Source organism: Limanda limanda, chromosome 12 (assembly GCF_963576545.1).
Source record: "Limanda limanda chromosome 12, fLimLim1.1, whole genome shotgun sequence".
Classification (NCBI taxonomy): Eukaryota; Metazoa; Chordata; class Actinopteri; order Pleuronectiformes; family Pleuronectidae; genus Limanda; species Limanda limanda.
The window spans coordinates 24,354,320-24,367,576 of NC_083647.1; the positions used below are offsets into that span (position 1 = coordinate 24,354,320).

Here is a 13,257-nt window from a genome sequence, read left to right on the forward strand (position 1 = left end):
TATGACACGTGTCACTTCCTGCAAATAAAGACGACTCTGTAAATGGATTGTGACTCATTTCACCTGTCGAGAAACGTCCGGTCAGCATCACATCCGTGTTTCAGAGGAACAACCTTATCGTACATTGTATATACTTCACAGTGTATACCACATACATGATGTCTACTACATTCATACCTTGGGGGAATAATAAAAAGGATTTTATCCAAAGTTTTGCTTTCAGACAGAGACAAATCACAGAGAGGTTGATTCTGACTTCAGAAGTTTACAAAGCACAACTCTGAGCACAAACTTGTGCATCAGGAACTTGAATAAATGAGACCCCTGGGGTAAACAGAGCTGCAGCAAATTTGTGTTTCTTCTTGCCCGAGGCTGTGGAGGTGAGGAACTGTGCAGCCGGGAAAAACAGGGAGTCAGGTGGAAAAAACAGAAACTTTTACCCGACCTCGTTAAACACATCGAATCCACATCGCTTGGTCGTGCTGAGTCAAAGTCAGACTCCAGTTTCCATTGTGCCAGGTGTGAATCACATCTGGAGTTCTGTTATTGGGCGGCTCTCCTGGTTTCGGGTCGTGGGCTTTGTGGGACAAACCTGCTGCCGTCACACATTCTGCAGCCGAGCAGCCGAACATCTGAGCAGCAGCAGGAACGTTAACGGGTCTGAAACCAAAGTTACAACGCTTGGTTTTTGAACATTTAACTTGTGATTTCTTCGCCTTTGAACCGTAGATCCTGAAATATAAGATTTACCAACTCTCAGCATCACTCAAAAATGATCTATAGATCTAGTGAATTCAGAAACTTGATCAGAATCAGAATCAGCCAAGTATATTTGCACATACAGGAAATTGCCTTGGTGTGGTTGGTGCACTGTACATAAATAACAATCAGACATTAAACAACAATATAAAACAAAACAATATATACAGTGAGAGAGTTATGGGCACGTACAGTGCTAAGGTGCAAAGATTTTCTGGAATAGGTGGTGACCGGGACTTAAAAACAAAAGAAGTTGATGAATGTTCAGAGACTATCGTTATTAGAACTTCTCCTTCTGTATCTTATAATAAACATCAACCTTCTACACTGCAGGTTAAAATCATAACAGGTCCTTCTGACTGTCAGCAGGAAAAGAGTTATAAGTCACTGAATGTATTGAAGGACAGATATAATCAGACCATCACCACTAACCAGGTCATGTGGAGAGGAAGTGTTTTCATTACCGAGCAGAAAATGAAAATAGATTAAATATGACAAGAGAAATTCAACCCACCGGGTCAATCAGCAGTTTCCATTAGGAGCGATTCCGGCACATTAGATGTAGGTAGAAATATAAACCTTTGAGAGAAGCTGAGCTGTGTCCTCACTGCATAGTTCTGTGTGTTTTTGGTTAGCTTGTTATCACAGATCTTTCATCGCTCGTTGGCTGAAGGGAAGTCGACCGAGGAGCAGCAGCTTCCTCTGTGAAGCTCCGGGAGCACGAGCTGTAAAATTGACCTTCATGATGTAAAAGAAAAGACGAGAGTTTGTTTTTCAGACTTGATTCAGACTCAGACACACAAACTGACGTGAGGCCGTCAGAACTGGTTTTCTACAAACGGCTGCTGAGAAGCAACGGGACGACGCTGCATCAGGAAGAATACGTACGTGTTGACAGTGTGACGTGATATCAACAAACAAAACTGATGAAAACTTAAATGTTCACCACATGTGACTAGCAGCCACAGGTGAGACACTTAAAATCAGCTGCTCTCATCATTTAAATAGCAGAGGAGCTTGTTTCTACCAAAGGAAACAGGCAGAGGACAACAGTTCCCGTGTGGAACCACATTTAAATCGACTTCATCTAAATTTCAGCCCATTTTTCATTAAGACTCTCAAGTTATTCTCTGAGAAATTGGTGAAAATGTCATAAAAGGCCTTTTAATGTTCAAATAAGTGATACATAAATTCCTGGCTCAGCCCTTTTTGTCTGAATCGGTTCTCCTTTGGCCAGCGTTCCATCCCTTTACCAACTTTTAATATAGATTCTAGTTTTTGTATTAATCTGCTGACACACAGAGCAACACCAATGGAAACACCAGCTCCTCCTCAGAGGTTTAATGACTCGAACACATCAGGGCTGAAAAAGTGGGAAACTGTGCTGGACTGAGAGAAACTTTCTGCAAAGCGCCCGTTGACCGATGTCTTGTTAACGGCTCGGATAAATATTAAAAAGTGACAAATGATAAGAGCTTTGCAGTGTATCAGCACCGAGTCCCAGACGTGGTATCGACTGTTTCCTGCTGCAGTTTTCTTCAGTCCCTGACATCATTTACACCGAAGTGCAGGACGCAGGAGCAAAGTTTGACAGAAGCTTATAAACATTTCTTTTAAAGTTGGTTTGACTGACGATCTCAAAGTTATAATCATTCAAACTGGAGTCTGTAGGAACTTGTATTACCCATACAACAGGTTTATAGACCTAATTTAAGCCCATTAAATTCAAACTACTTCTCGCTAGTGTTAAATAATGCATATTATTTATTTGGAGAAGATTTTAAGTGTTTACAACAATTTAGCTGAGATGGAGCTGGTATTTAAATCGTATTCTTAACTAAAAGTACTAATACCATCATTGATGAAATGATATTTCAAGTAAAAGGTGTTGAAAATACCTAAATAAAGTAGAATTTAACTATAACCAGTAAAATGGGATCCTACATTAAATGAAGGTAAATTCTAAGAATTTGGTAGAAAACAGCCATTAAAATATTGTTTCTCCTTATTACACATTAATGTCTCAATTAGTCGATTGTTATATAAAAATGTTATAAAAGACAATGAAATATGAGAAAAAACCTTCACAAAACTGAATTCACATTTAGCAAGTTGAACCATCAGAGCAGCATTTGGCATTTATGCTTAAAAAAGGACTAAAATGATTAATTGATTATTTATCTGTTGATTGACATATTAGTTTATTGATTGGTCGTCGTCCCTGTCATGTGACAGGATGTTCATTTCCAGGCAGGTCGGTAAAATCACGTAGGATATGAGAGACGTTCTCAAACAGAAAACTGCCGAGTCATGCTACAGTCAAACCTCGCAGGGACATTATTTGCTATTAGAAGCATTTTGGGCGATATTGACTATTTCCCACGACACCTGTCAGCGAGCGCAGATCAGCACGAAGCTTTTCTGCTCCACGATGGATTTACTGCAGATTATTTATGAGTGAAAAGCGTCAACGTAACAAGCACCGAGGGGGAGAGACATCCTCATCAGTCAAAATCTGACAGCTCGGTGTAATGGATGAAGAGGAGGCGGGAGGATCGAGGGAAACTCCTCCGAGATTTCTTTACTAATTGAGCTAATGTGTGTGTGTGAAGCTGTCGAGTGGAGGAGGAGGAGGAGTAGGAGGAGGGGGAGGAGAGAGAGACGGAGAGGGGAAGAAAAAAACCTGTGCAGGAAAACACAAATGCAGCGTTTCTGAGAATCACATGTCATCGTGTTGCCTTTATTCAGCAAATATCTGAAATATGATGGAGGGAATTTCATCCAGACGCTAAAGCAGATTAACAGAGGAAAGATAATTAGAGTTTTTGGTGAAAGCAATAAAGACAAGATGACCTGGAGAGGAGCAGAGGGATGGAAGAGAATCTGTGGTTACTCTGAACCAGAGGAGGAAGAGGAGAAAGAGGAATAGGAGGAAGAAGAGGATGTAGAGGAAATGGAGGAGGAAGAAGGGGTATAGGAGTGGAAGAGGGGAATAGAAGGATGAAGAGAAAGAGGTAGAGGAAGAGGAGGAAGAATAAGAGAAAGAGGATGGTTTCATGAGTGTGCAGGATGTCAAAATGACCAGGATGGATCTTCTGAGACTTTGAATGAAAGAGTGAAACCTGATTATAACTTTGCAGGAGAGAGAAGAGGGTAAAAGGAAAAGGGGTGGATGGAGGTTGGAGGAGAAAGGAGGGTGGAAATGTTGGAGAAGTGGAGAAAAAAAAGGGAAAGATTATGGGAATAGGTGTATTGGAAGGAAAGGGGGGGATAGAGAGAGAAGGTGAGAGAATTAGAAAGAAGAGGAGGAGAAAATAAGGAAATGGGGTCAGTGATAAAGACGACAAATGAAGATGGAAGAAAAAGGAAGAAGAGGGTGAAAGAAAAGGTGGAAGACAGGAAGAGAAATTGAAAAGGGGAGAGAAGAAGGAGAAGAAGATGGATCTGTAATAAAAAGGGAGAGTGGGTGAGATAATGAGAAAAAATGGAGGTTGTGGGAGATGAGATGGAGCAGAGGAAGAGGAGAAAGGAAGATGGAAAGAAGAGGAGAGGGTGGAAGAGACGTTAGGAGAGTAAGGGATAGAACAGAGAGGAGGATAAAGGGGGGTGAGAGAAAATGAAAAAAGGAGGTGGCGGGAGGAGAAAATGAGCAGAAGAGACGAAAAGAAAGAAAGAGGGTCAGTGAAGAATGAGGACAAATGAAGATGGAGAGAATAGGAAAGGAGAGTGAGTGCAATCGAGGCCACGGAGGGAAAGGGAGGATGGAGAATGAAGAAGGACGACGAGGAGAAACAGGAGAGAAGCCAGAGGGATTAGTAGTGAAAAAAGAGAGAGAAAGAGAGAGAATAGGGAGGAGAAGAGGAGAAAAGATTATTCACTGAAAACCCAAAAAGCGTAACCATGGCAACACATAAACAGAGGATGTGCTGGGTCGTCGTGGTTCATCCTCTGGGAACCATGAACAGGAGACATTCCAAATGAAGTGAAGACAAACAGCCTCGGATGGATTTTCACATTTAATAATTGACAAAAAATGTTGTGTCATTCTTTTTTGTTTTATGTACACGAGTAATTACAAGTTCGTTAAGCTACTATCCTCAGGTGTGACACGTGCTTTTTCTTCAGCTTCTATTAATGCTTGTTCCTCTTTACGCTGCCGTCGTACATACAAAATATGCTGAGTCACATCTTTTAAAAGCCAGGAACGATTTTTTCCCAAAAAAACCATTCGACAAACGTCATTCACAATACTTTCTCAATATTTACAACAAAAAAAAAAAAAAGAAAAAACCAACAGCAACTGCCTAAATTATACATATTAACAAACTACTTCATCATTATATAATGCCGCTGTACAAAGAAAGACAGGAGGGTAACGTCTAGTTTTACGATGACCTCGTTCTCACGCTTCCACCTGTGATATCAAAGCATTTTGAAAATATTACCAGTGTTGGAACAGGACACGCCTACTTGCGTTATGAATATAAGGATTTTCCAGTCAAAACACAATCCATAAATATGCATTTGCTCTACGTTTGTATCGGTTAACACACAGAGATGACCGAGCTGGAAAAGGAGGCCACGGTAAAAGGTAGTGTTACCCGATAAATATATTGAGGCTCGGGGGGAGCGGGAGGAGGAGGAGGAGGAGGAAGAGGAAGAGGAGAAGCTGCTTGTCGCCGTAAATCAGAAAAATTGGGTTATTTCCTCCGCGGACAAAGAGGTGAAGTCACGTGGAAAATCTCAACTCAACAGGGATCAGGAGAGATTCCACCTCTGTGAGTCCAGCTCTCTGTGGACAGAGCAAAGGTTTGTGTTTGTGCTCGTTGGGTTTTGATCTGTCGCTGCTGTGTGTGTTTGTACATTGAGGAAAAAGGTGCATTTGTACGTTAAATTAGAGCTTTCAGTTACGATCATTTTTCTAAAAGGTCCCCGGCTGCACTCAGGCCACGACACACATCCCATCAAGCTCCTGGTCTCATTAACCTGCAGCTGCTGCTAATTCTGCCCTCGGTATTTGGCGGTAAATTAATTCTCTGTATCTAAAGAAAAAGCACCGGTGACACATGCATCTGCTTCTTGCTGCTGAACAGTAGAAGCCTCCCACTGGCTTCCTGCTGGAAACCTCTTCATGTTGGGATTGCACCAGCAGGAAGCTGAAGCTACACCAGCAGGAAGCTGAAGCTACACCGCAGGGGGTCTGGCCTCGTGTGGCTCCAACGGATCAATGGGTCAAATCTCATTCTTACACAAACCCGCTGACCTGCAGGAGGCGGTGACGGCAAAATAAAAACATCGACGTGTTCACAGCCAGTAGGAAGATGTTTAACAGATATAGTTCATACCGGAAAATAGTGTTAAGACGTTTGTTAGGAAACAGGTGGAGGAGTCGGACCTGAGGAGAAACAGCTTCAGTGTGGCTCATTTAATTCTAGGTTGTTCAACAGAATGTGCAGGAGCCATGAAACTCTGTGTGAATGGAAATTAAAACCAAATTAAAGGAATTTAAGAATCTGTTTTAGATCCAAATCTGAATTATTAGTTAAACCAACGCAATTCTTTATTACAACCATAAATCACACTGATCATAAGAAGATGAGCTTCACGATAATAATCTACATTAGTGCTAAGGTGCAGTTTAGCTAAAGACGTCCAATAAATAAACCGTGTGGGTGAACCTGACGTTTAAAGAATAAACGCTGCAGCTGCAGGATTTCTTCTAATTTCCCTTCATTAATCTGCTCCGGGACTTTGGGGGTGTTTGTAGAAACCCAGCGGGTGGGGGGGGGGTGGAGAGGGGGGGGCTGCTGATAACAGATCTGGGTCAAACAGCGTTTACAGAAAACAGAGTTTGCTTTTGGAATCGTTCTGCTGACGCTGCAGTTTGAGAAGAGTGAAGCTGATAAAAAACCACAGAGTTAGAGAAACAGACCCGAGCAGTCGATCGGGATCTGAACCTGTGACTGGGCTGTCCACTGCACCACCGTGCCACACAGAAAGTGATGCTCACAGGCTGGAGGTGGTTACACATTTACCTTGGCTGCAGATTTTACATTCATTTATAAAAAAGCACAACAACAACAACAACAAAAACAAGGAGAAAGAAACAAACACAATCTTGTTTCCGGGTGAAATTAATGCGATTTGAATCCGACCAGATTCTTGGCAAAAATGAGATTTGTGTGAAATGAAAGTGTCGAGACTGAAGAGTGAAGACGACTCCGCTCAGGAATTCATCTTGAGAATGAAATAAAGGGATCTGGTGACAACAGAGGTGTCGAGTGGAATGAGAGAAGTGAGCTGATCTCAGAGCTGCTGCTGTTGGAGTGAGACCTCAGGCATGTTGGTGTCTGGGATCTGAGGACGACTCAGGTTGTGTGTTACGTTTTGTATTATTACACGTTTGTACTTTAAAGCAACACTACACAACTTTGTACCTTTAAACCAGCCGCTGCATCAGGTATTTAGTGAATTTTACTTTTATTTAAACTAGAGTCACAGCTTCAACTGTCTCAATCAGAGTGAAGCTGAACTGTGGATCAGTTCAAAAGACTCAGAAGTTATTAATCTGCAGGAAACTCTGAAAATATGAAGAATTCTAAACAAGAGTTTGGTGGATTCGTTACAGCCGGAGCTCTTCTGGTTCAGGAAGCCGGGGATTATGGGTAAAATATCCACCGTTCAATTGATTTTCGAAAATATCTTAACTGTTTCTTAACCGAATGCATCACTACATGTGGCTGCAGGGGGCGCTGTTGCTCGGTGTAAGTTACACAGTGTTGCTTTAAGCTGCGTAGCCGGAATTAAGCCTCAACGAGTTTCAGTTTCTGTTCTTCTCCTCTGTTAACAAATCTAAATCTATGGTGGAATCATTTCTGCTGAGGGAGAATAAAAGAGCTGGAATGACGGCTCGTGGAGATTTTCTACCATCGAGTCTCTGCAGGAGAATCAAAATCTAAATCCAGTCTCGTGGAGGAAAGGGCAAAAAGGCGATTGATATAATAAAGAGTCCAGGATGAAGAGCTCTGATTCCTCGGTGCAAATATGAACAGAGCGGTTTCCCCTCTGAGTGGAGACGAGAGCACGCCCAGATCTATAATTACAGAATGTCAACTTTGTTCATGCTTTCCGCTCTGACCTTTTTCCAGTGCTAAAGTTTTGCCCTTTAACCAGGCGGGCAGCGGTTCTACTGCTGAACACGTGTGAGAGAACACGTCAGGCTCTTTAGGGCGGAGGGCGAGTTATTAAATTGTTCTATTGCTGTACTTCTCCGAGGGCGGGGAGTTAATAACTGTAAAGCGCGGGAGGCAGAGATATCTCGTGGATCTGCGTTCCTCTGCTTCCACAGACCTGGAGGGTGAAGCCTTCATCCTGCAGTGATGAACACGAGCTGCGATACTGGAGAGGAAGAGTTGAGGAGCAAAGAGGAAACATTTCACAGCAACGGCTCCGTCTCAACCCTTTTTGTTATTGTCGTCTTTACTTCGTGTTTTTCTTTCTCGACAAAGAAGTGTGATGCTTCTTTTAAACCGAGCCGCTGATTTCAGATAAGAACGCTGGGAGGAGCTGATATAAAAGAAGAGGGATATAAAAAAAAAAAACGACCAGCTTAAAAAAGGATGTGCAGGAAAGATCGTTTTCAGAGACAAAATCAAATATTTAAAATGGATGTGTGTTGTTTTTGAGAATAAATGCCAAAGGTCATCATGGAGGTGGGATCATTAAAAAAAAATCCATTCAACAAAAAGGTGCAAATTAAAAAGCAGACTGACATTTGAACAGCGGGCGACTCATCCCGGTGACGCATGTTTACTCCATGTTCAAAGCTCTGGTTCTATTTAAATGCTGGCATTAGCTCCACTGTGTGTGTGGGGGGGGGGCAGCAGTTAGAGGCGATGGGTTACCGAGGCAACCATCACACAGGAAGTTGAACCGTCGCCTCACGCAGGTCAGACTGATCACTGCAGTCGATCTGTAGGAATCGCCCGGTTCTCACGAGCTGGAGGCGGAGCTACAGGGACAATCGTTAAACGCTGGCGGGTTCTCTCACCGCCAACTGTTGTAGTGTGTGTGTGTGTCTGTGTGTGTGTGTGTGTGTGGAACCAGGGACACCGGCTTCCCACTGCAGCCGGGGGAGTAATTAGCTGGAGAAGTTTCAATCGGCTTACGATCCAGCCAGCCAGCGTGGAGGAGATGCTGCCGTGGTCGGGTGCCAGATGGCCACAGAGAGAGCGAGGGGGGGTGGCCGAGAGACAAAGCTCCAGACAGAGAGACACAGGCCGATAACAAATGCCACAAACTCCTCAGACGGGCTCTGGCTGCTCAGGCCTCCTGCAGTGGATCTTCATTTAGGTGAAGCCTGAAGGTGGCGCTCTCTGACACGGGGGGGCAAACTGTGCAGGACCCCCGGTGACTCCGCCCCTCAGTGCTGAGCTGAGCGGTCAGCAGGCTGTAAACGGGTCAGAGGGCCTGGTTGGTGGGGTTTAGGAGGAAAGAGAGAGAGTGTATGTGTGTGTGTGTGTGTGTGTGTGTGTGTGTGTGTGTGTGTGTGTGTGTGTGTCTGTGTGGTTGTGTGTGTTTGCGTGGGGGGGTTGCATGTACAATTGCACATGTCCAGTTTGTTCCTGCCTTCAAAACAACACAATACAAAAACAAAGAGCAACAATAATTTAAGTAAAAGGACTTTGCAACACAAAGTCTCTGGATTCTACGAGATGAATTTCTCTTCTAGCAGCAAGCCGTGGTCGCCTTGACAACAATGAGGCGGTGTCGACAAATGTAAAATGTTTTAGTTCAGTTCGATGGGAAAAGGTGGAGGTCCGCCCCCCCCCCCCCCCCCCCTTCGGCCACTCCCCCTCATCCATGTCCAGTCTGTAAAGTTCCTGCAGGAGGAGGAGAGGGGAGGGGGGGGGTAGAGCCCACCCAAGGTGTCAGTCCACCGGGTGACTCCGCCCCCTCGCCAAGATGTCCCAGTCCTCTGTGTCCCAGCATGCACTTGTCCCTGCCAGAGCGGAGCTGGCAGACGTCTCTACAGGAGGGGGGGGCCGCGGCGGCTGGGGGGGGCTAATGGGAGGAGCATCAGGCCGGGAGTGGTGGTGGAGCAGGGCGGGGGGGCGGTCAGATGCAGGTGGACGGTTGTGCCGTCGGCTGCTGCTTGCGGCTCCTCAGGCCTCCGGACTTCTCCTTGTAGCCTCCACACAGCTGCTGGGACACGTCCACCAGAGCACTGGCCACCGCCAGACCTGCAGCCACACAGACATACATAGATAAATACATATATCAAAGTCATTATCCATAAATAATAATAATAAGGTGTCTCTTATTTTGTGATGTACTGAGAAGGTAAAGATTTCACTTTTTCAAAACCTCTTCATGTCCCAAAGAATAAAAAGTAAGAACATTTGTTAGAATAAAAAAAAAATTCAACATCAAATGTCATTAAATCATAAAATCATGATGAAGAGAGGAAGAAGATATTAGAAAACAGCCGTGTCCCCTATTCAACCTACATATAACAGTATATAATATTCATTATATATCAGATGTTAACTGTAAGAGTAATTTTGTGTTTAATATAATAAGTGGAGAAGAAATCAACGCACATCACAGATTAAACAACCTGACATTGAAATATTAAGTTCTCACTTAAATCTGGAAAATAAATGTGTGTAAGAGATTTATACCAACATGTTTTATAATGTGTTTAAACATCCATAATAAAATATAAAATAATAAAATAATAAACATTTTACTGTTTTACTGAAATATTCAATTTTTATTAGTTTTGTTTAATTTATTTAATTTTCCTCTTCATTGTGTTCTTCAGTAAAGTCCTACATTAACTAAAGGAAAGTACTTTGAGTTGGTGCTGATAAATTGTTGTTCATGTTAATTATCACACAAACAAAAATGGGAAAAAAGGTTTAATGCTTGTTGACGATTTGGTGTATGAATGTAATTTTGGTCATTTTTCAAGTGTGAACGTTGTACATGTATAAAACCACTGAAAGCATGCAGAAAGTGTGTATTGTAAGTGTGTAGTGTAAGTGTGTAGTGTAAAACTGGGTAGGACACACACACACACACACACGTACAGACACACACCCTCCCAGCGCAGGCAATCATTACCGTATACCAACACTTCATTAACATTTATTAATGCCCTCTGAGCCGTGAAATTCCAATAAACATCCATTTATCTCCGATGATGGATGCGTTTACCCCGATCAAGTACAAACAGCCGACGGCCAAATCTGAATTCCACGGGGAGAAGCCGCAGCTGCGATCACATCCTGTAAAGATCACAGCTGACGAGCTGACGAGCATCAGGCCTCGGCTCCTCCCTCACGCTGCTGAGGCTCAGACGCCGAATCAGACCGAATCCGAGGCGCTGACCTCCGCTCGGCGGCGTGGAGCAGGAGCAGGAGCAGCCATGTTGGACCGAGCCAGGGTCGTATATTCTTAGAGTGGATTATTTTGACGTGTGTTTAAAACATAATGACAGGCAACGTTTATGATACCTGCCTTCTGGACTCTCAGACATTCTCAGAGAGTCCTCCAGATGTTTGTCGTAGAAGTTCTCTCCCTTTTTGAAATGATCCTTGACTTTGGGAATGACCTCTGACCAGCTAATGGACGGCTGTAGAAGGAATGATCTTGACCAATGTGTCTTCATGTTCGGACACAAAAGCATGTCCTTCTTTAGTCAGAAATCCCATGGGGGACGGCATTAACCTGAAGTCATGGGCGGAACCTATCTCTCTATATATATTGTGTGTCCGACCCCTGGAAGTCAGACTTCACCATTGGCGTGTGATTTCTCCGGGTCGAACCATGGTGCCCGTCCTGACCTGTGAATCTTCATCACCAACTTCAACAACCACATCGACCTCTCGGCTGCCCAGAATATACCACACCAGACTGTAAACAGATGAGGAAGTGGCGCCGACGACAGACGGAAGCCCGAGGAATCGACGAGGGCGGGACCAGATGTGAGACGAGTTAAAAGCATTTCAACAGGAGACCCTCGCGGGCACGAGACACGGACTCGACTAACGCTGCCAGAGGGAAAGCTCCTCCGAGAGCTGAGGCGGTTTTGTTACGACGAAAAGACGATGTGGTAATTAATAAGAGCCTGGGGCGTCCGGACGGTCTGGGGACGGCACCGGGGGGGCGGTAAAGAGGCTCAAAGACACTAAAGGGGGGGAAATGTAAAGAAAGAACAGGAAGTTGACTTCTTGTTTCAGACCTTGAGGGTGGAAGAAACAGAAGAGGTGGAAAAAGTAAGAGCTCAGTCCTGGCTCCTGTCTGAAGAACGAGAGAAACAGATCCAGGAAACACGCAGGAGAGAGAAGTGAGAAAGTGACAGAGCAGTGGATGATATAACTATTACACCAGAGAGGGATGACAGAGGGAAGAGAAACAATAAGAGATAAACACGGAGAGCAGACTGCACTTTAAATCCAGACAAGAAAGAAAAGAGGAGAACGGAGATAGAGATAAAACTCAGGAGTGGATGAGAAACGAGCGGCGGCAAAGCGCTTAATATATAAACGAGACAAGGTGCAGACGGAGAGAAGATGAAGGGAGGAAACAGACGAGCGAGAACAACAAAGCTGCAGCCGTCAGTTCTCCACACGGGAGGAGAGAGAGACAGGAAACACAGAGAGAGAGAGAGAGACAGGAAACACAGAGAGAGAGAGAGAGACAGGAAACACAGAGAGAGGAAGTCACTGCAGAATCCGACGAGTCACGATAGAAACAGAGACCGACTATTAGACTGCAAATTAAGATGGACGCCATTCCTCCCTGTGCAGAAATGAAGCCAGGACACGAACGCTGCCATCTTGTGCCGATCACATGATCTCGACCAATCAGGAGGGAGTGTGAGCTGTCAATCATCCCGTTTCACCCGGACGTGAGCCTGAAGTTACCCACTTGCATCTTGGGTTAATAAGCGGTATTACTATGACTTAGTTGTGTCTTGCAGAAATGAAGCCAGGACACGAACGCTGCCATCTAGGGGTAGGTGTGGCCTAGGTGTAGGTGTGGGTGTGGGTGTGGCCTAGGGGTAGAGTGGTCGTCCTCCAACAAGAAGGCATGCCAAAGTGTCCTTGGGCAAGATGCTGAACCCCTAAAAAGGCCCCTAATAGATGTTGAATGCAATAATTGTAAGTCGCTTTGGATTAAAGCATCTGCCATCTGTAAAGATATATATTTAGATATATATATTCTATTTTATATTTAAATTTTTTATAAATTAAAAAATATTCTATTTTAGTGAAATTCTATTTTATTCTATTTTATACTATTTCTATTTTTATTTTATTTTTTTGGTTTTAATTACTGAGCATTGCTTAAAGAGAGTCTGTGACACAAGTATTTCATTGCCAGCGACTGCTTCATGTTACCTCTGTGCATTTGACAATAAAAATCTTGAATCTTTAATGTAATGTAATCAACATTACTAATGTGGGCCAATCACATGATTTCGAAAGC

At 43.8% G+C, this 13,257-nt stretch overlaps 1 protein-coding gene across 1 annotated transcript in view; it reads right to left on the reverse strand.

Moving 5' to 3' along the window:
• Positions 1–9,631: 9,631 nt before the first annotated feature.
• Positions 9,632–13,257, reverse strand: part of atrn (attractin) — a 122,017-nt gene continuing 118,391 nt past the window's right edge. Inside the window, exon 29 of the mRNA XM_061082527.1 lies at positions 9,632–10,001. Coding sequence (XP_060938510.1) covers positions 9,877–10,001 — 125 coding nt within the window. The 3' untranslated portion in view covers positions 9,632–9,876. The remainder of the gene's footprint in view (positions 10,002–13,257) is intronic.